We start from the raw sequence: 20,891 nt of genomic DNA on the forward strand, positions 1-20,891 counted from the left end.
GTAAATTTATTATCAAAGTACATATATGTTACCATATACAACCCTGAGATTCATTTCCTTGTGGGCATTCACAGTAAATATAAGAAACATGTTAGAGCCAATAAAAGACCACACCCAACAAATGTGACACTCATACACCCACACTCATACCAGCAAATGAATATGGCATTGGAGATGTGCTTAGCCTCACCAGCATAAAGAGAGTAGAACAGGGGGCTAAGCCCAGTCTTGTGGTGCACCTGTGCTAAATAAGATTGTGGAGGAGATATCCTTGCCAATCTGAACTGACTGGGGTCTGCAAGTGAGGAAATTGAGAATCCAGTTTGCTCAAGGAGGTTTTAAAGCCAAGGTCTTGAAGCTTATTGATTAGTTTTGAGGGGATGATAGTATTGAATGTCAGGCTTTAGTCAATAAAGAGCATCCTTGGCCAGATATTGCAGGACTGAGTGAAGAGCCAATGAAATGGCATCTTCTGTTGACCTTTTCTGACAACAATCGAATTGGAGCGGATCCAAATCACTTTTCAGACGGGAGTTGATATGTTTCATCAACAACCTTTCAAAGCACTTCATCGCAGTGGGTACCTCAGACTGCTGAAGTGAGAGGTTAGAAATCGCTGAACACTCCAGCCAGCTGATCAGCACAGGTCTTTATTACTCCGTCAGGTACCCCCGTCTAGTCTGGATGCTTTTTGTGAGTTCACCCTCCTGAGGGATGCCCTCAAGTTAGCCTTGGGGACTGGAATGAGAGGGTTGTAGGGGGCTGTGGGAATTTGTGGAAAAACATACATATTTTGACAGTCAAAGTGAGCATAAAAGACATTGAACTCATCTGGGAGTGAGGCATTGTCACTTGATTTCACTGTGTAGGAGTTTATAGCATTCAATCGCTGCCACACCTGTTGAGTTTGGCCCAGAATTGCCACCTCACACTTGAAGTGTGGCTTTCCGGAGATCGTACCTAGACCTCTGGTATTTAACTTGACTGCCAGAGTTGAACACCACTGATCTGGCCCTCAGTAGATTCTGGACCTCATGGTTCATACATGGTTTCTAGTTAGGGAAGACTGAATGATTTTGGGTCTATGACTATATTTGTAGAGTGCATGGCAACCATGGTGTATTTGATTAGATCCTCTGATGGGTCCTTGAACATGGCCCAGTCCACTGACATGAAGCAATCCTGTAGCCGCTCCTCCAACTCCCACGACCACCCGCTTTGTTATCCTTATCTCTGCAGCCTCTGCCTGTATGCAGGTCGGAGGACAGCCAAGTGATCAGATTTCCAAAAATGCAGTCTAGGCATGAAACAGTAGGCATTCCTAATCGTAGTGCAACAGTGGTTGAGTGTGTTGGGACCCCTGGTGCTGCAGGTGATATGATGATGATTAATTGGGCAGAGATTTTGTCAAACAAGCCTGATTGAAGTCCCCAACAATGATTTAAAAGATGTTGGGGTAGACTGCTTGTTGTTTGCTGATTGCTGCACTCAACCTCATGCCTGCTAAACAGCAGCCTTTGGCGGTATGTAAACTGTGGTCAGGATCACGTAGGAGAACTCTCTTAGTAAGATGACCGATCGGCACTTAATCATTAGATTCGGGAGAGCAAGAGTGCGACAAGAGCACCTCTGCATCTGAGCACCAAAGAGCTTATCATGGAACACAGACACCCCCCCCCCCCCCCACCGCCCGAATCGGCAGTCTGGTACATCCGGTGTACCGAGAAGCCTTCAGATCTTAGCCAATGTATCTGCCATGTCTGGAGTGAGCCATGTCTCTGTGAAATACAGAACACAGGAATCCTCATTTCCCTCCAATACACCGATTTAGGGGGAGGGGGAAAGATGTAAAGGGGATATAAGGGGCAAGTCATTCATTAGCGGGTAGTCAGTATATGGTATGAGCTGCTGGGGAAGTTGTGGATGTGGGCTCAACTAAGAAGTCTATAAAACATTTGAACAGGGATGTGGGAAGGTTTTGAGGGATATAGGCCAAAAGTAGGGGAATGGGAATAGTGCAGATAAGCACATGGGACAGCATGAGTAAGTTAGACTGAGTGCCCTTTGTGGACTGCTGGCAGGATAGATCGAGGGAACGCACACCAGTCCTCATTGAGGGATCGGCAGTGGAGAGGGTGAGCAGTTTCAAGTTCCTGGCCGTCAACATCTCTGAAGATCTATCCTGGGCCCAACATATTGATGCAATTATGAAGAAGGCCCAACACTAGCTATATTTCATTAGGAAGTTTGAGGAGATTTAGTATGTCACCAAAGACTCTAGCAAATTCCTACAGATGTACAGTGGAGAGTTTTCTGACGGGTTGCATCACCGTCTGGTATGGAGGCTCCAACGCACAGGATCGGAAAAAGCTCCAAAGGGTTCTGAACTTCATCAGCTTCTTCATGGGCTCCAGCCTCCCCAGCATTGAAGACATCCTCAAAAGGAGAAGCCTCCCTCAAGAAGGTGACATCCATCATCAAGGGTGCTCTCCATCCAGGATATGCTCTCTTCTCATGACTACCATTAGTACAGGAGCCTGAAGACACACATTCATCATTTTAGGAACAGCTTCTTCCCCTCTGCCACCAGATATCTGAACGGTCCATGAACCGATGAACACTACTTCACTGGTTTGCTCTCTTTTTCCACTATTTATTTTTAATATTTTTTACTGTAACTTATAGCAATTATTATGTACTGTACTGCTGCTCAAGAACAATAAATCTCATGACACAAGTCAGTGATTAAAGTGACCAGACATCATCCAGCTCTTTCCCAGTGTGGAGTCTGGCAGTGAATTTGACCACGTCACAAGCACAACCAGTTCCACAAAGCCCCCACGCTGACGACGGTCGGCACAGTGGTACATTGGGTAGAGCCGCTGTTGGGACATTGAGCAGGAGTACCAGGAAGTCCTGTTGTAGCTGTACAGAACTTCGGTTAGTTACACTTGGAGTATTCCGTGTTAATTCTGGTCGGCCCCATTACAGAAAGAATATAAAGAGAAACTTAATTTGTCAAGTATACATTGAAACATACAGTGAAATGTCATCCATACCAATAACTAACACAGTCTGTGGATGTGCTGGGGGCAGCCCGCAAGAGCTGCCATGCTTCTGGCTTTCAATGCAGCATGCACACAACTTCCTAACCCTTACTAACTTGTATGCCTTTGGTACGTGGGAGGAAACCTGTGGGAAACCCAAGCAGTGACAGGAAAATGTACTAACTCCTTATGGACAGCAGCGGGAACTGAACCCTAATTGGTGATCGGTGGTGCTGAAAACTGTGGTGTTAACCACTACGCTGCTGTGGTGCCTATGCTGAGGCTTTGGAAGAGAGCAGAAGAGGTTCACCAAGATAACACGCACAAAATGCTGAAGGAATTTAGCAAGTCAAGCAGCATTCATGGAGGGGGAGAAGTCAACATTTCAGGTGAAGACCCTTCACCAGGACTTGCCGCCTGAGTTCCTCCAGCAATTCGTGTGTTGCTTGAGATTTCCAGCATCTGGTATCTACAGTAGGTTCGCCAGGATGCTGCCTCGATTAGACAGTATGAGCTTTAAGGAGAGGTTGGACAAAGTTGGGTTGATTTCTCTCTCTAGTGGCAGAGACTGAGAGGAAACCTGAGAGTCGTAGATGGAGTACGCAGTCAGAGCATTTCTCACAGGGTAGAAACGTCAAATACTAGAGGTCAAATGGTTAACACGAGAGGGGGGGACTTTTAAAAGAGATTTACAGGGCAATTACTCTTTTATATACAGCGAGCAATGAAATGGACTGCTGGGGGTTGGTGATGGAGAAAGATACTATAGTGGTGTTTAAAAGGCTTAGTTAGACACATGAATATGCAGGGAATGAAGGGAAAGGGACCATGTGCAGAAAGGAGGATTAAGTTTAATCTGGTATCGTGTTTGGCAGAGAAATGGGGGACTGAAGTGCCTGTTCCTGTTCTGAATTATCCTATGTTCTGTGACTGGTGAGGCCTCACTTGGAGTATTATGAGCAGGTTTGGGCCCCTTATCCCAGAAAGGATGTGTTGAAACTGGAGAGGGTTCTAAGATGGTTCACAAAAATGATTCCGGGATTGAATGGCTTGTCATATGAAGAGCGTCTGATCACTCTGGGCCTGTATTCACTAGAAACCTAACGAATGGTGAAAGGCCTTGATAGAGTGGAAATGGAGAGAATGTTTCCTATGGTGGGAGAGTCTAAGGCCAGAGGACACAGCCTCAGAATAGAGGGGTGTCCTTTTAGAATGGAGATGAGGTGGAATTTTTTTAGCCAGAGAGTGGTGAATCTGTGGAATTCTTTGCCACAGGCAGCTGTGGAGGCCAAGTCATTATGTATATTTAAGGCAGAGATTGATAGATTCTTGATTGGTCAGGGAATGAAGGGATACAGGGAGAAGGCAGAAGGCAGGGGCTGAGAGGAAAATTGGACCAGCCATGATGAAACGGTGGAGCGGACAATGGGCCAGATGGCCTAATTCTGCTCCTGTATTTTATGGTTTATGGACTGAATGCCTTCCTGCTCTGTTCAGGAAGAGACTCGTGGCTCTGGGCTCACACTTAGATTGAGCTAAGGATGACAGATCTTCCTGCCCTTGGGACATCAATGAAGGAGATGTTGTTTGACAGTAAGCCCTCTAGTTTCAGAAGCAAGAACAGCATTTTACCTACAGATTATATGACAGAAGTAATCAATCGGTATTGTAGAATTAGATCCATTAACACTGACACATTGTGAAGGGTCCTGACAAAGGGTCTCGGCCCAAAACGTCGACAGTGCTTCTCCCTATAGATGCTGCCTGGCCTGCTGCGTTCCACCAGCATTTTGTGTGTTTTGCTTGAATTTCCAGCATCTGCAGATTTCCTCGTGTTGACATTGTGAAATTTGTTGTTTTGCAGCATCAGCACCGTGCAATACATAAAATGTACAATAAATTAAAATGAGAATGTATAAAAACATATAAATTGTGCGAAAAGGGAGCAAACTAGGGAGGTGGTGTTTGTGGGTTCATGCACTGTTCAGAAATCTGATGGCTGAGGGGAGAAGCTGTTCCTAAAGCATTGAGCGTGTGACTTCAGGATCTTACAAGATGGTAGCAACGAGAACAGGGCATGTCCTGGGTGGTGAGAGCCCTTAGTAACGGGTGCAGTCTTCTTAAAGCATTGTCTTTTGGAGATGTCCTCAATGCTGGTTCCCATGATGGGTGGCTGAGCTCTGCAGCTTTTTCTGATCCTGTGCATTGTGCCTTCATACTAGACGTTGATGCAACCAGTTAGAATGCTCTCCAGGATACATCTGTAGAAATTTGGTGATATACTAAGTCGCTTCATACTTGTAATGAAATGTAGCTACTGTTGTGCCCTCTTTGTAATTGCATCTATTTATTGGCCCAGGATAGATCCACTGAGATGTTGACACCCAGGAACTCGAAACTGCTCACCCTTTCCACTCGATGAGGACTGGGGTGTGTTCCCACATCATTCCCTTCCTGAAGTCCACAATCAAGTCATGTTCTTATTGACGCCAAGTACAAGGTTGTGGTTGTGACACCACTCAAGCAGTTGATCTATCTCAGTCCTCTGTATTCTACTGGCTCCTCACTGCCACCTGAAATTCTGCCAACAAGAGCTGTGTCATCAGTGAATTTATAAATAATATTTGAGCAGTGCCTAGCCACACAGTCATGGGTATAGAGAGGGTAGAACAGCGGCCTTAGCCCACACCCATGAGGTGCGACTGAGCATGTTTCCAGTCCACTGGGACTTTTAAAGTCTCTGAAGCTTTAGACAGCTTCTGGACTACTTCTCCAGTAACATCACTCCTGTTCTGATAGGTTCGGAGAGGGATTCCAGAACTTCGGACGCAGGCTACTACCTCAGCCACCAGCAGTGGAATGAAGGAATCTGAAACCGCACAGGTTGGCAGATTAACTGGCTGCAGTGGTGGTGGAACGTAGGAAGAATGGGTCACAAGGAAAATTAGCATTGGATCAAATTGCTCTGTGAATCAGCACAGACAGAAAAGATGGACAGCCTCTCTTGTATGCAACAATAGAATGATTTAAGTGGAGGGATCTTGGAGGGTGGAGGGTTTGGAGGTGGATCCACGTGGCCCAGAAGATGTAATGCGCAGAGAGGAAGAGCAGTAACACAGAGAAATTCACATGGATGTTCCTGGGACTTGAGTTACAGGGAAAGATTGAGTCATTATTTCACTGGAGCAGAGGAGAATGAGGGGAGATTTGATGGAGGGGTGCAGAATGATGAGGGGTATAGATAGGGCAAACACAAGCGGGCTTTTTCCTCTGAGGTTGGGTGAGACTAGAATCATAGGTCATGGGTTAAGGGTGAGAGGTGAACTGTTTAAGAGGAGCATGAAGGTGCAGTTTTTTTATTCAGAGAGCAGTGAGAGTGTGGAATGAGCTGCCAGTGGAAGTGGTGGTAGATGGGAAAGATATGGAGGGCTATGGTCCAGGTGTGGGTTGGTGGGACTAGACAGAATAATAGTTCAGCATGGATTAGATGGACCAAAAGGCCTGCTTCTGTGTTTAGTGTTCTGTGACTCTATGGCTCCAGCTGGCAAAGGCATTTGTAACTGGGGTGGGTCGGCTGTGGAGAGGTGACTCAAGAGAGTGGGCACTCAAATCCCAGTCAGGTGTCTAGGAAATCCAACACAACCATCTGCTCATGAGCATCAACGTCAATGGGGAACAGAACCAAACGCTTCTCCCACTGAATTCAACTGACCTCTCTCTCTGAGGTTTACCCTCATTCTCTGCAACCACAACTGGTTGGTTGCTGGACCCATGTTCAAATTCAGGTTAGGAGTGCCCTCTGTTGGTCGATACAGGAAAATATTTCGGAATCGACCCTGAACTCCCAGCACTGCCTCTTTTAGATGTCACCCTCTCACCGGGCTCGTATGCAAACTTGGCTTGTTATCTAGCTCTGCTAACAGCCATGAGACTCCGCAGTGAGAAGGCCATCTTTCATAAACGATATAAGTCTAGGGTTGGTATGATTTGGGGTTCAATCAAACAGGAATGTCGTGATGTTCTGATTGAAGAAACCTCGATTTAAGTGAATACAGAATTGGTGGTTGGCCAGAAATAACACATTGTACTCCACAAAAAATTATGAAGAAAGTATATGTACAATTTTCAGCTTTATCAAACAGTTAATAGGAAAAAGAAAAGGGTCCATTACAGTAAACCAGTCCAATGTACACATGGCATTGGAGCTCATACAGGAGTTATTATTTACTCATGCACTGGACCCACACTGAGTGAAAGCACACACCACATTCCCAACTTTTCTTGAAGTGCAACTCGAACAAACCGCCTCTCCCTCAGGAGTATTGGCCCTTCCTCTGCACAAAGCACCTTGTGCAACAGGGCCTCTCATTCCAACAGCACCCTTTTCTCTCACTCCTCAGCTCCTGTCAAAAATCCCTGAACCAGACTACTGTCCTTCAGAAAACCCTTCCCCACAATCCCAATTGGCTGAACAGTTGGGCTTCTTAGTTGAAACCAAAACATTCTATCAGCAGAGCACACTGCTTTTGCATAGCAGAAGAACTTTTAAGCAGGAAAATGCTTTGAGAGGCTGGTCAAAGACTACATCTGCAGCATGCTACCACCCACACCATACGCCCTACAATTCGCCTACCAACACAGCCTTAAGCTGATCGACAGACGACATAATAACCATAGCTCTACACACTGTCCTTACGCATCTGGAGAAGAAGGATGCCTATGAGAAAATGTTGTTCTTGGACGACAGTTCAGCATTCAACACCATAATTCCCTCCAGGCTCGACAAAAAGCTCAGAGACCTTAGTCTTGTGCCGCTCGATCCTGAACTTCCTGTCAGATCGCCAGCAGGTGGTAAGAGTGGGGTCCCTCACCTCTGCCCCTCAGAGCTGTGTCCTAAGCCCCCTCCTTTACTCGCTGTATACCCATGACTGTGTCGCCACCCACAGCTCCAATCTGCGAACTAAATTTACTGATGATAGTACATTATTGGCCTTATCTCAAATAATAATGAGGCAGCCTACAGAGAAGAAGTCAGCATTTTGATACAGTGGTGTCAAGAGAACAACCTCTCCCTCAATGTCGCAAAAACAAAGGAGCTGGTTGTGGATTACAGGAGGAGTAGAGACAGGCTAACCCCTATTGACATCAATGGATCTGGGGTTGAGAGGGTGAACAGCTTTAAGTTCCTTGGCATACACATCACCGAGGATCTCACATGGTCTGTACATATCGACTGGTGAAAAAAGCACAACAGCGCCTCTTTCACCTCACTTGAAGAGGTTTGGTATGGGCCCCCAAATCCTAAGAACTTTTTTACAGGGGCACAATTGAGAGCATCCTGACTGTCTGCATCACCGCCTGGTGTGGGAACTGTACGTCCCTCAATCGCAGGACTCTGCAGAGAGTGGTGCAGACAGCCCAGCACATCTGTAGATGTGAACTTCCCACTATTCAGGACATTTACAGAGACAGGTGTGTAAAAAAGGGCCTGAAGGATCATTGGGGACCTGAGTCACCCCAACCACAAACTGTTCCAGCTGCTACCATCTGGGAAACGGTACCGCAGCATAAAAGCCAGGACCAACAGGCTCCGGGACAGCTTCTTCCAGCAGGCCATCAGACTGATTAATCCACACCGACACAATTGTATTTCTATGCTATATTGACTGTCCTGTTGTAGATATTATTTATTACAAATTACTATAAATTGCACTTTGCACATTTAGGTGGAGATGTAAAGATTTTTACTCATGTATATGAAGGATGTAAATAATAAAGTCAATTCAATTCAATAGGTATACACAATGTCCCTGGATTACGAATGGGTTCCGTTTTTATATTTGGCCTTAGTACGTTGATTCTATGCACAAGCCGGAAATATCACTCAATATGGTAGCCATACCTCCACAGTGTCGTAGTGAATAGGATTAAAAGCACACAAGACTGATAAGAGAGAACAACCTAAAGTGGAGAGGGAGGAAACTAGTTCTGCTGTTTGTACGAGCAAACACGTGTATGTATGTCAGACTTAAGAATTTAAAAATGTTATGGGAACTTATTTATATGTAGGGGATCCATAATTCAGACGTTTGTAACCCCGGGCTGCCAGTAGAGATTGTCTTGATCCAGTGCCACAGTGTAACGGCTAGTATGATGCTATTACAGCCCTGAGTGTTGGTGCTTGGTGTTCAATGTGCTGCAGGCACCAACATAGCATGCCCACAACCTTACTAACCCCAACCTGTTCAGCTTTGGAATGTGGCAGGAAACTGGAGCACCCAGTGGAAACCCACGTGGTCACAGTACGATATACAATCTCCATACAGACAGTGGCGGGAATTGAACCCTGACCTTCCGATTGCTTGCGCTGTGAAGTATAACACTAACCACACTGCTTATATTAAATACGTGTTAATGAGATTTTCCCCCCATCATTCCTCTAAACTTCAGTGAGTAAAGGCCCAGAGCCATTAAACACTCCTCTTTTGTTAACCTCTTTACGTGGATGATTTATATCTTGCAGTTCCTGGGATCTCGAGTCCCATAAGACTGTATCCAAACTTACTGATTAAAAAAAGAACTCTTAGGATGAAGTCTGGTGGGCAAAGTTGAAGGTTGAAGTCCAACACACAGTGAACCCTAAGGTAGAGGCCCGAAGGAGTCATGGGGGTCGGAGGACCTTGCAAGTCTGTAAGTCTAGGCCCGAAGGTCAAACCTGTGATTAGTGACTCCAGGGGCAAAGTCCGAAGATGGAGGCCAGAGCCTGTGAGTTTGAGAATCCGGAGACAAGGACTGGAGGCCTTGAAGACAGCCTGTCTTGGGGATGGGGGTCCAGTTATGTGTGAGAGGAGGAAAGGGGCTTGTTTTGCTGCCTGTTATTGTTTGTGTTGGAACCAGAATGAGTGGCGATGCTTGCAGGCTGTCCCAGAGCACATCCTTGGGTGTGAATCTGAACTTCCATTCCCCAAGTCATTTTTGTAAACCTCCACTGGACCCTCTCCAATGCCAATCTCTCGCCCAGAGAGCACCATTGTTTGTGACTGGAGGTAGGGTTAAGTGTTGCAGGCAGGAGGGAGCTTGAATTAGTGCCCAATGGCAGCTCTAAAAATCTTTTAATGCATGAAACATCTGTCAGAGGGACTTCTGTCTGCTAACTCCCAAAGCCCATACATTTGGAATCCTCTTGTAAAACAGAGAGACATTAATTAAATAAATCAACAAAGCTGGTATTGCAACCAACTGTCCCAGGGAACCCACTTGTCATTTGTAATGGGAGTAAAAATGAGCTTTATTTGTCACTTGTATGTTGAAACATACAGTGAAATGGGCCATTTGAGTCATATCAAATCAGCTAGGACTGTGTTGGCCGAATCACTTCTAAGAGTGCAGGATAGTGGAAATACAAGATATGTGATCTGAACCAGGATAGACTCAAGAGTTTATTTTCCACAAAAGGAATAGCTGGGACCTGCAATGAGCTGTCAGAGGAGGTGGTGGAGGCAGGAACAGTAACAACACTTAAGTGGCATCTTGGTAGGTCGTCTAATGAGCAGAGGCACAGAGGGATATGTCATTGAGTCTGCTCTGCTATTCCATCATGGCTGATCCTTTTATCCCCTCTCCAGTCCCATTCCCCAGCCTTTTCCCCATAACCTTTGATACTGTGTCCAATCAAGAACCTATCAAGCTCTGCCTTAAATACACCCAACAACCAGCCTCCACAGCTGCCTGTGGTAATAAATTCCACAAATTCACCACCCTCTGGCTAAAGAAATTTCTCTGCATTTCTGTTTTAAGTGGACACCCTCTATTGTGAGGCTGTGCCCTCTTCCCCACTATGGGAACATCCTTTCCACATCTATTCTGTCTAGGCCTTTCAACATTCCAAAGGCTTCAATGAGATCCCCTCTCATCCTTCTAAGTTCCAGTGAGTACAGACCCAAAACAATCAAATGCTCCTCGTACGATAACCCTTTCATTCCTGGTATCATCCTTGTGAACCTCCTCTGAACCCCCTTCAAAGCCAGCACATCTTTTCTAAGATGAGGAGACAAAACTGTTCACAATACTCAAGGTGAGACCTCAGCACTGCCTTATTAAAGCCTCAGCAGCATCACATCCCTGCTCTTGTATCCTGGACCTTCTGAAATGAATGCTAACATTGCATTTGCCTTCCTCACCACTGATTCTAACTGCAAGTTAACCTTTAGGATGTTCTGTACAAGGACTCCCAAGTCACTTTACATCTCAGATTTTTTGATTTCATCCCTGTTTAGAAAATAGTCTGCACATTTATTTCTTCTCCCAAAGTGCATGACCGTGCATTTTCCAACATTGTATTTCATTTGCCACTCTCTTGCCCGTTCTCCTAATCTTCACCCTGCCTTGCGTAGCTGGATCCTGGCCTTCCTGTCAGATTGCTGGCAGGTGGTAAGAGTGGGCTCCCTCCCCTCTATCCCTCTGACCCTCAACACAGGTGCCCCTCAGGGCTGTGTCCTAAGCCCCCTCCTTTATTCTCTGTAAACCCATGACTGTGTCGCCACCCACAGCTCCAATCTGCTAATTAAATTTACTGATGACACTCCACTGATTGGCCTTATCTCAAATAATAATGAGGCAGCCTACAGAGAAGTCATCACCTTGACAACAGTGCTGTCAAGAAAACAACAGTCCCTCAGTGTCGCAAAAACAAAGGAGCTGGTTGTGGATTACAGGAGGAATGGAAGCAGGCTTATCCCTATTGACATCAATGGATTTGGGGTTGAGAGGATGAACAGCTTTAAGTTTCTAGGCATAAACATCACTGAGGTATTCACATGGTCTGTACATACCGGCTGTGTGGTGAAAAAGCCACAACAGTGCCTCTTTCACCTCAAATGGTTGAGGAAGTTTGGTATGGGCTCCTAAATCCTAAGAACTTTCTACAGGGGCACAATTGAGAGCATCTTAACTGGCTGCATCACTGCCTGGTATGGGAACTGTACTTCCCTCAATTGCAGGACTCTGCAGAGAGTGGTGCGGACAGTCCAGCACATCTGTCAATATGAACTTCTCACTTTTCAGGACATTTACAAAGACAGCTGAGTAAAAAGGGCCCGAAGGATCACTGGGGACCCAAGTCACCCCAACCACAAACTGTTCCACATCCAGGAAGCGGTACCGCAACATAAAAGCCACGACCAACAGGCTCCAGGACAGCTTCTTCCACCAGGCCATCAGACTGACTAATTCATGCTGATACAATTGTATTTCTATGTTATACTGTTGTATATACTATTTATTATAAATTATTGCACATTTAGATGGAAATGCAATGTGAAGATTTTTACTCATGTATATGAAGGATGCAAGTAATAAATTCAATTCAATTTAATCTGTCCAAGTCCTTCTGAGGCCATCAATTCCACCATCTAAATTATTGATATACAGCATAAAAAGAAGCGGTCCCAACACCGACCCCTGCAGACCACCACTAGTCACTGGCATTCAACCAGAAAAGGATCCTTTTATTCCTACTTGCTGCCTCCTACCAAACAGCCAATGCTCTAACCCTGACAGTAACTTTCCTGTAATACCATGGGCTCTTAACTTGGTAAGAAGCTTCATGTGTGGCACCCTGTCAAAGGCCTTCTGAAAGTCCAAATATACAACATCCACTATGCCCCCCTTATCTATCTTATGTGTAATTTCCTCAAAGAATTCCAACAGGTTTGTCAGGCAAGAGTTTTCCTTAAGGAAACCATGCTGACTAAGTCCTATCTTGTCCTGTATCATCAAGTACTCCATAATCTCTTCCTTAACAAATGACTCCAACATCTTCCCAACCACTGAGGTCAGGCTAACTGGTCTATAATTTCCTTTCAGCTGCCTTCCTCCTTTCCTAAAGAGTGGAGGGACATTTGCAATTTTCCAGTCTTCTGGCACTATGCCAGAGTCCAATGATTTTTGAAAGGTCATTACTAATGCCTCCACAATTTCTACCGCTACCTCTTTCAGAACCCTAGGGTGCAGTTCATCTGGTCCGGGTGATTTTTGTACCCATAGGTGTTTCAACAATTGTACTATTTTTCCATTTGTGTATTTCTTTGTTTTTGGAATACATCTGTTTTTCATTTTTGGAAAACATGCACCTTCCTCATTTCCCCCAGAAACTCATGCTATTGCCGCTCTGCTGTCATCCCTGCCAGCATCTCCTTCCAATTTACTTCGGCCAACTCCTCTCTCATACCACTGTAATTTCCTTTACTCCACTGAAATACTGCTATGTCAGACTTGCTTTCTCCCTATCAAATTTCAAGTTGAACTCAATCATATTGTAATCACTGGATCTTACGGGTTTCTTTACCTTAAATTCCTTCATCACCTCTGGTTCATAACATGACACCTAATCCAGTATAGCTGATCTCCTCGTAGGCTCAACAACAAACTGCTCTGAAAAGCCATTTCATAGGCATTCAACAAACTCACTCAAGAGAGATCTATTTCCAACCTGATTTTCCCAGTCAATCTGCATGTTGAAATCTCCCATGACTATTTCCTGTTGTAACCTGTGGTCCGAGTCCCAGCTACTGTTTGGAGCCCTGAATATAACTGGCCATCAGGGTCCTCTTACCCTTGCAGTTTCTTAATTCAACCCACAAGGATTCAACATCTTTCAATCCTATGTCACATCTTTCTACTGATTTGATGCCATTCTTCAGTAGAGCATGGCATCCCCTCTGCCTGTCTTCCTATCCCTCCGATACAACGTGGAACATTGGACATTTAGCTCAGAACTACAACCATCCTTCAGCCACAATTCAGTGATACCACGCAATCTGTAATGGAGCAACAAGATCGTTCACCTTATTTCTGACACCCCATGCATTGAGAGACAACACTTTGAATAGTGTACTTGCTGCCTTTTTTGATCCTGCATCTCTAATGGCTGCAATTTTGTCCTGCCATCTGCCTGCCCTTCCTGACAGTCTCGCATGCTTTCTTAGCTTTTCTACCATCCGCCCTATGGTTGGGAAAAGGGGAAGGGAAAGGGGAGGGAGCAGGAAGCACCAAAGAGACATTCTGTAATGATTAAAAAAAAATTGTTTAGAATCAAATGACCTTGTCTCAGGGCTGGGTGTACCTGCACCACCACCCCCACTGCCCCTGGCACTCCTCCTCTGCCACCTGTCCCACACCCCTCCCATGGCGATCCACTCTCACTGTTCCCAACATCCTTTGTTCTTGTCAGATTTGCAAACTTGCTCTCCCTTCCATGTTGACAAAGGTACCCTGGCTTTATACATGTGCCTGAGACTTTTGCACAATACTGTAAGAGATTGGTAAAGAGCTGAATGAGAAGGAATCTGATAGAAAGGTGGATTATTGGAGAAGGGGATGGAGGGGGGCACCAGAGGAGGTGATGGGCAGGTGAGAAAAGAAGAGGGGATTCAAAATAGGGAATTGAAAAGGAGAGAAGGGGAGGGGGCAGAAATTACTGGATATTAGAGAAATCGATAGTTATGCCATCAGATTGGAGGCTACCTATATGGAATATGTGATGTTGCTCCTCCAACCTGAGAGTGGCTTCATCATGGTAGAAGAGAAGGCCGTGGACTGACATGTCAGAATGGGAATGGAAAGTAGAATTGTGGAGAGTAGTTATTGGGAAATCTCACCTGTTGTAGCAGATGGAACAAAAACGCTCGACGAATTGATTCCCTAATCTACTTCAGGTCTCACCAATGTAGAGGAAGCCACACCAGGAGCACTGGATACAGTAGCCGACGTCAACACACTTGCAGGCGAAGTATTACCTCACCTGGAAGGACTGTTTCAGACCCTGAATAGAGGTGAATGGGCAGCTGTAGCATTTTGTTTTTTGGAGATAGCAAGTCTTGGGTAGGAGTTTCAGTGACTGAGGAGAAGAGGAAGCAATTTTGAATCTATATGGGGCCAATGTTGGTGATGGAGCCAACACGTTGGGATGAAATTCGACGCTAGGTTTGACTCAGACATGGACAGTGTCAGGGAGAAGATACAGCCAAGTCTGAAGATGGTGGCCACTAGAAAATGCTTTGGTGACCCAACTGCTGGATGAGCAGTATCGTGCATCAGTGATGTTGAGAAAGGGTGAACCTTTGAATGTAACATGGACAAGCAGTGAAATGGAGTGGGCTCAGGACTGTCTGTGGGGATGCTGGGTGTGATGGGGTGATGTGTGTAGTAAGAGCTGTCACTGGATCCCTGGTTACGAGAGCATGGATAATAATGGAATATGCTGAGGACTAAGTCACAGAATTGAAGTCAAACAGTACAGAATTTCCTCAGATCTCCTCTAAACCTCTGGTCTTAGAAACCTCAATTTCTTCCTATCTTCTCCATCTGCTGGCCTCTCCAGATAACTGATATGTTCCTCCCCCGTTGGCTCCATCCGCTTTCTTTTTGTCTGCCTTAATCTCTCATCTACCCGCTTCTCTCTCTCCTGTGTCTGGTTCCACCTGCCCATCATCCCTCACCCTGCCTCGTACCCAACTCTTCAGGCCGTAATCTCACCTCTGTCCCTACATCCTGCCCATTCCATATTGTCCATCTCCCCTCTCCACTCAGTCCAATGCAGGGTTTTGATCCAAAATGTCGCTAATTCCTTTCTTCTGACAGATGTTGCTTGACTTGCTGAGTTTCTTCAGCATGTTCTTTGTAGCTTGTTAGACATCATTCTGGAGTTATGACTTTATGGAATAATCAGTTTTTAGGAAATAAAACCTGCAACTGATAGTTTGTGGTCATTGAGTGTGGACATTCTGATTTCATCCCATTGAAACTATATGGGGAAGACAATAGATGAATCTTCCTATTAGCACATTGCTGAAGCTGCATCTCTGTCACTCGGAAATCCACGTGGTCACAGGCAGAATGTACAAACTCCTTGACTGTCCGCAGCAGGAACTGAACCCGGGTTGCTGGTGCTGTAAAGCATTGTGCTTTACTCAGAGGCATTTGGCACAGACATCAGTGTTGAGTATTCAAAGGGGTTCTGCTGGTTGGGATGTGCTAATGTTGTAAATATGTAACTCTATAAATGCACCCCACTGTATTCAAAATGATAAAGTTTAGTAGGTGATTATAGTAATTGAAACTATAATTATTTATTTATTATAAAAATGCAAACAAGAGGAAATCTGCAGATGCTGGAAATTCAAACAACACACACAAAATGCTGGTGGAACGCAGCAGGCCAGGCAGCATCTGTAGGAAGAAGCACAGTCGACATTTCGGGCTGAGACCCTTCGTCAGGACTGTAAAGGAAGGAGGTGGAAGCCAGTATGAGATGTTGGAGGGAATGGAAGGAGCACAAGCTGGCAGGTGATAGGTGAGAGTGGGTGAGGGGGAAGGTAAGACAATGTGAAAAACTGGAAGATGAGGGGTGCAAGATGTAAAGAGCTGAATAAGGAATCTGATTGGAGAGGAGAGTGGACCATTGGAGAAAGAGAAGGGCCATTGTAGGGAGGTGATGGGCAGGTGAGGAGGAGTGAGAATGGAACCAGAATTGGGAGTGGAAAAAGAAGGGAGAGCAGGGAGAAATGACTGGAGTTTGAGAGATCGACGCCATGCTGTCAGGTTGGAGACTGAGCAGACAGAACATGCGGTGTTCCTCCTGGAACCTGAGCGTGGCCTCATCTTTGACCTTTACTTTGTTGTTCTTTCAAATATTTGTCTACCTTCACCTTCAATAACTCTAATGACCACCTTCAGGACAGTGGATTTAAAGATTCACTCCCCCATTGAAAGAAATTTCTACACATCTCCGCAAAATCTCGTGTTTGCAAAGAAAAGGTTATGATGCAGAAGAGGAGCTGAAACCAACACAGATCAGCCATAATCATACCAAATGCGAGGGCAGGCTTGAAGAGAGAGGCCCACTGTTGATCCTATTTTTTTGTGATTTCGCATTGTATGTTGCAAACAATTCTATAATTCATCAGCCTACAATAATAATTCCATACAAATATGTTTAAACCATTTCAAAATATACCTTTTAATTTTTTTTTGATAATCTACCTTTTTAAAAATGGAGGGAGACCAGGTAGAATTATGAAAATTTACTATTTTTCCCTTTAAACTGTGACAGAATTATGCAGTTAAGTACAGTACATAAGTGTAAATACTATTGCTTACATACAAAACTGCAGGTACAAATTACAGTTCCTCTCAGCAAGAGCTGCAAAGAGTTTAATTCAATACAATTTGCAAAAAAAAACCAAAGATCAAAAGAGCCTCCCCTCTTCCTCCCACCCACTCACTGCAGCATTAACCATGAATTTCTAATTCACTGCAGTTTCTCCCAAAGTTTAAAGAAAAGCGAATGAATCTGTCGCCAATAAATAGTTCTGGATCTGTGCAGGGAGAGGAGGAGGGAAGTGTTCCAGGAGGGCGAGGGCTGGAGGTCTGTCCGTCAGCTGTATCTGCTGCTCTCGCTGTGGCTCCGGTGGTGGGAGTAACTCCGGTCGCTCCTGCTGTACGAGCGGTATGACCTGTAGCTTCTGTCCCTGCTTCTGCCCGACAGAAAGTGTTGCCGGTTGGGTGGGGGGAAAGAAAGGACATCATTAATCCTTGTCCAGACCAACTTCTCAGTGCGACCAAGGAAGCAAGAACCTTTCACAATGATGAGTTACTGCCATACTAATGTTAGCCTTCATTTTGAGAGGACTAGAATATAAAAGCAAGGATGTAATACTGAGGCTTACATCTTCTGACAATAGAGGGATGTCCCTTTAGAACAGAGATGAAGAGGAATTTCTTTAGCCAGAGGATGCTGAAATCCTTTAGAAATCGTTGCCACATATGGCTATGGAGGCCAGGTCATTGGATGTATGCAGTCAAGGTGTGAAAGGTTACTGGGAGAAGGCAGGAGAATGGGGTTGAGAGGGAAAATAGATCAGCCATGATGAAATGCCAGAGCAGACTGAATCGGCCAAAATAGCCTTATTTCGCTCCCATGTCTTTTGGCTTTATTAAGGCATTGGTTAGATGACGCTTGGGAGATTTGAGCAGCTTTGGGCCCCTTTATCGAAGAAAGGATGTGCCAACTTTGGAGAAGGACGAATGGAGGTCCATGAGAATGATCCCAGGTTAAGGGTTAACATATGAGAAGTGTTTGACGGCTCTGGGCCTGTACTCCCTGGAGTTTAGAAGAATAAAGGGAGATCACATTTAAACCTATCAAATAATGGAAGGCCTAGATAGAGTGGATGTGGAGAGGATATTTCCTATAGCGGGGGAGTCTCGGACCAGAGGACACAGCCTCAGAACAGAAGGATGTCCCTTTGGAACAGAGATGAGGAGGAATGTCTTTAGACAGAGATATTGGATCTGTGGAATTTATTGCTACAGATGGCTGTAGAGGTTAAGTCATTAAGTATTTAAAATGGAGGTTGACAGGTTGTTGGTTAGTCAGGACGTCAAAGATTTTGGGGACAAGGCAAGAAAATGTGGTTTAGGGGGATAATATATCAGCTATGATGGAATGATGGATCAGACTCAATGGGCTGAATGGCCCAATTCTGTTCCTATGTCTTATGATACTGCATTACCTTAAGCTGATGATGAGCAAGGTTTAATACCTGAACTGGGGAGGCTTGATGGTCTTATAAGACCTTTTCCAATGGGTACTTGTTAGCCAACTCATTCATAGTGCTCCAGTAAAAATGTATGAAAAGATGCCCAAGAAACTTTAGCTCAAGTGAAAGTCACAGTAAATTTAATATCAAAGTACATATTTGTCACCATATACTTCCTTGAGATTTATTTTCATGCAGATATTCATAGGAAAATAAAGTACAATGGAATTTTTGAAAAACTATATGTTAAGAGTGACAAACAACCAATGTGCAAAAGACAAATAGTGCAAAGAAAGTAAATAAGTAATGTTGAGAACATGAGTTGTAGAGTCCATGAAACTGACTCCATAGGTGTGGAATTAATGGAGTGTGGAGGTTGAGTGAAGTTATCCGTGCTGGTTCAGGAGCCTGATGGGTGAAGAATAGTAACTGCTCCTGAACCTGGTGGTGTGGGACCTGAGCCTCAGACCTGATGAGCTGGAGTAGAGCTACAAACATTACCACAAGTCCGGGAGACGGAGACTTATCCAGACTCGACATGGTACTTCATGCATCTTACACTGACTGCCTTTAAACCAGTGAATGGTCAGGGACATTATGATGTGACTGCAGAAGAGGCAGGTAGGGGAGCCCAGAGGAGCCTTAGCCCTTACCCTCAGCTAACAGGTGCAGGTTCTTGCTCCGTCTGGATGAGGGTAGGGACTGCAAAGAGGATTTGCAAACAGTTTGCGGCACAGGCAGACATTAAAGTCAAAGGAGAAGGAATGTTTTTTTTTTAAACTTTTTTTATTGTTTTCAAATAGTTACAAAATAAAAGTGTATGAGAAAAAAAAAATGTTACCCAGCCCCCCTCCCCTTAACCCCTCCCCCCTAACATCCCTAAAAAAAAAGAAAGAGAAAAAAAAAAAGGAATGCCTGGATATTGGAAGATCCCCACACGCTCCACGGAGTTCGTAATAACTTTGGTGTATGCATTTATTTCTTTCCCCAAGTAACCAATTATTTCATCTTCGGAGCACCTATATATTTAATCCTGTCTTTTGTAAATAAGGGCGCCAAATTTTCAAAAATGTTTCATATTTATCTCTTAAATTGTAAGTGATTTTTTCAAGTGGAATACAGCCATAAATTTCGTTCTTCCAACGATCTATACTTAGATATGTATCCGATTTCCAAGTCACTGCAATAGCTTTTTTGGCTACTGCCAATGCAATTTTTATAAATTCTTTCTGATATTTATTCAATCTGGATATCGGTTTTATCCCTTCAATATTACCTAGTAAAAGTAATGTTGGGTTGTGTGGAAGTTGTATTCCAATGATTTGTTCCAGTAAAACTCTTAAATTTGTCCAAAAAGGTTGAATTTTGGAGCAAGACCAAGTAGAATGTAAAAAAGTACCAATTTCTTGGTTACATAAAGGAGAAGGAATGTTGATGGAACGCCAACACTAGGGGAATAGACTGAAGCAAACAGAGTTCCAAATGACATGCCTGCTTGGTGCTTTAGCTAATTGGTTTATTATTGTCACATGTACTGAGGTACCGTGAAAATCTGTTTTGCATGCCACCCATACACATCATTTCATCCCATCAGTGCATCAGCTTACTACAAGGGAAAAACAGTAACAGAATATAGTGTGACAGTTACAGAGAATGTGCAGTGCTATCAGCCAATAAGATGCAAGACAATGGCAAAGTCATTATGAAGTCAAGAATTCATCTTATCCGTACAAGAGACCCATTCAATAGTCTGATACCAGTAAGATGGAAGCCGTGTTTGTGCCTGGTGGTACATGCTTAAGTGCCAAGGGCATTTCTTCTGGATTGGAGAGGAACTTGGAAAGGGAAGGTGATCATGGCACTAACAACAAGGAAGGAAGTTCTGCTGACGGATTGTGGGGAGCTCTGGCCAAAACTGAAAAGTAGAATCACAAGGGTGATAATCTCCAGATTCTTACTTGAGCCAGGTGCAAATTGTTAAAGGATAAATAGGATTAGAGAGGTAAATGCACGCCTCAAATCCTACTGAGGGCGAGAAATGTATTCTGTTTCATAGGACACTGGGACTGATATTAGGGAAGGAGAGAGCTGTCCTGTTGGGACAGACTCCATTTGAATCATGCTGGGACCAGCGTCCTAGTGAATCATCAGCTAGGGTTGCAGAGGGCAACTTAAACTAACTGTGATGGCGGAGGGCTGCGCAAACAGGAGGTTTTAATAAATCAAGAGCAGTGGCCCAACAGAG

General features: G+C 44.6%; 1 protein-coding gene across 9 annotated transcripts in view; it reads right to left on the reverse strand.

Annotated features, from left to right (window-relative positions):
* Nucleotides 1–20,891, reverse strand: part of nktr (natural killer cell triggering receptor) — a 243,430-nt gene that overhangs the window by 5,659 nt on the left and 216,880 nt on the right. For 7 of the 9 annotated variants that reach the window (XM_073055020.1, XM_073055017.1, XM_073055023.1 and 4 more), the window contains one exon: nt 17,040–17,581. The exons of 1 other annotated variant lie outside the window; for it this stretch is intronic. In XM_073055020.1, the coding sequence (XP_072911121.1) occupies nt 17,482–17,581 (100 nt within the window). In that variant the 3' untranslated portion in view covers nt 17,040–17,481. Of the gene's footprint in view, nt 1–17,039; nt 17,582–20,891 lie in introns of those variants that run through there. One more of the 9 variants, XM_073055018.1, reaches the window with a different exon arrangement.

The sequence above is a fragment of the Hemitrygon akajei genome, chromosome 8 (genome assembly GCF_048418815.1).
Source record: "Hemitrygon akajei chromosome 8, sHemAka1.3, whole genome shotgun sequence".
In the NCBI taxonomy this organism is placed as follows: Eukaryota; Metazoa; Chordata; class Chondrichthyes; order Myliobatiformes; family Dasyatidae; genus Hemitrygon; species Hemitrygon akajei.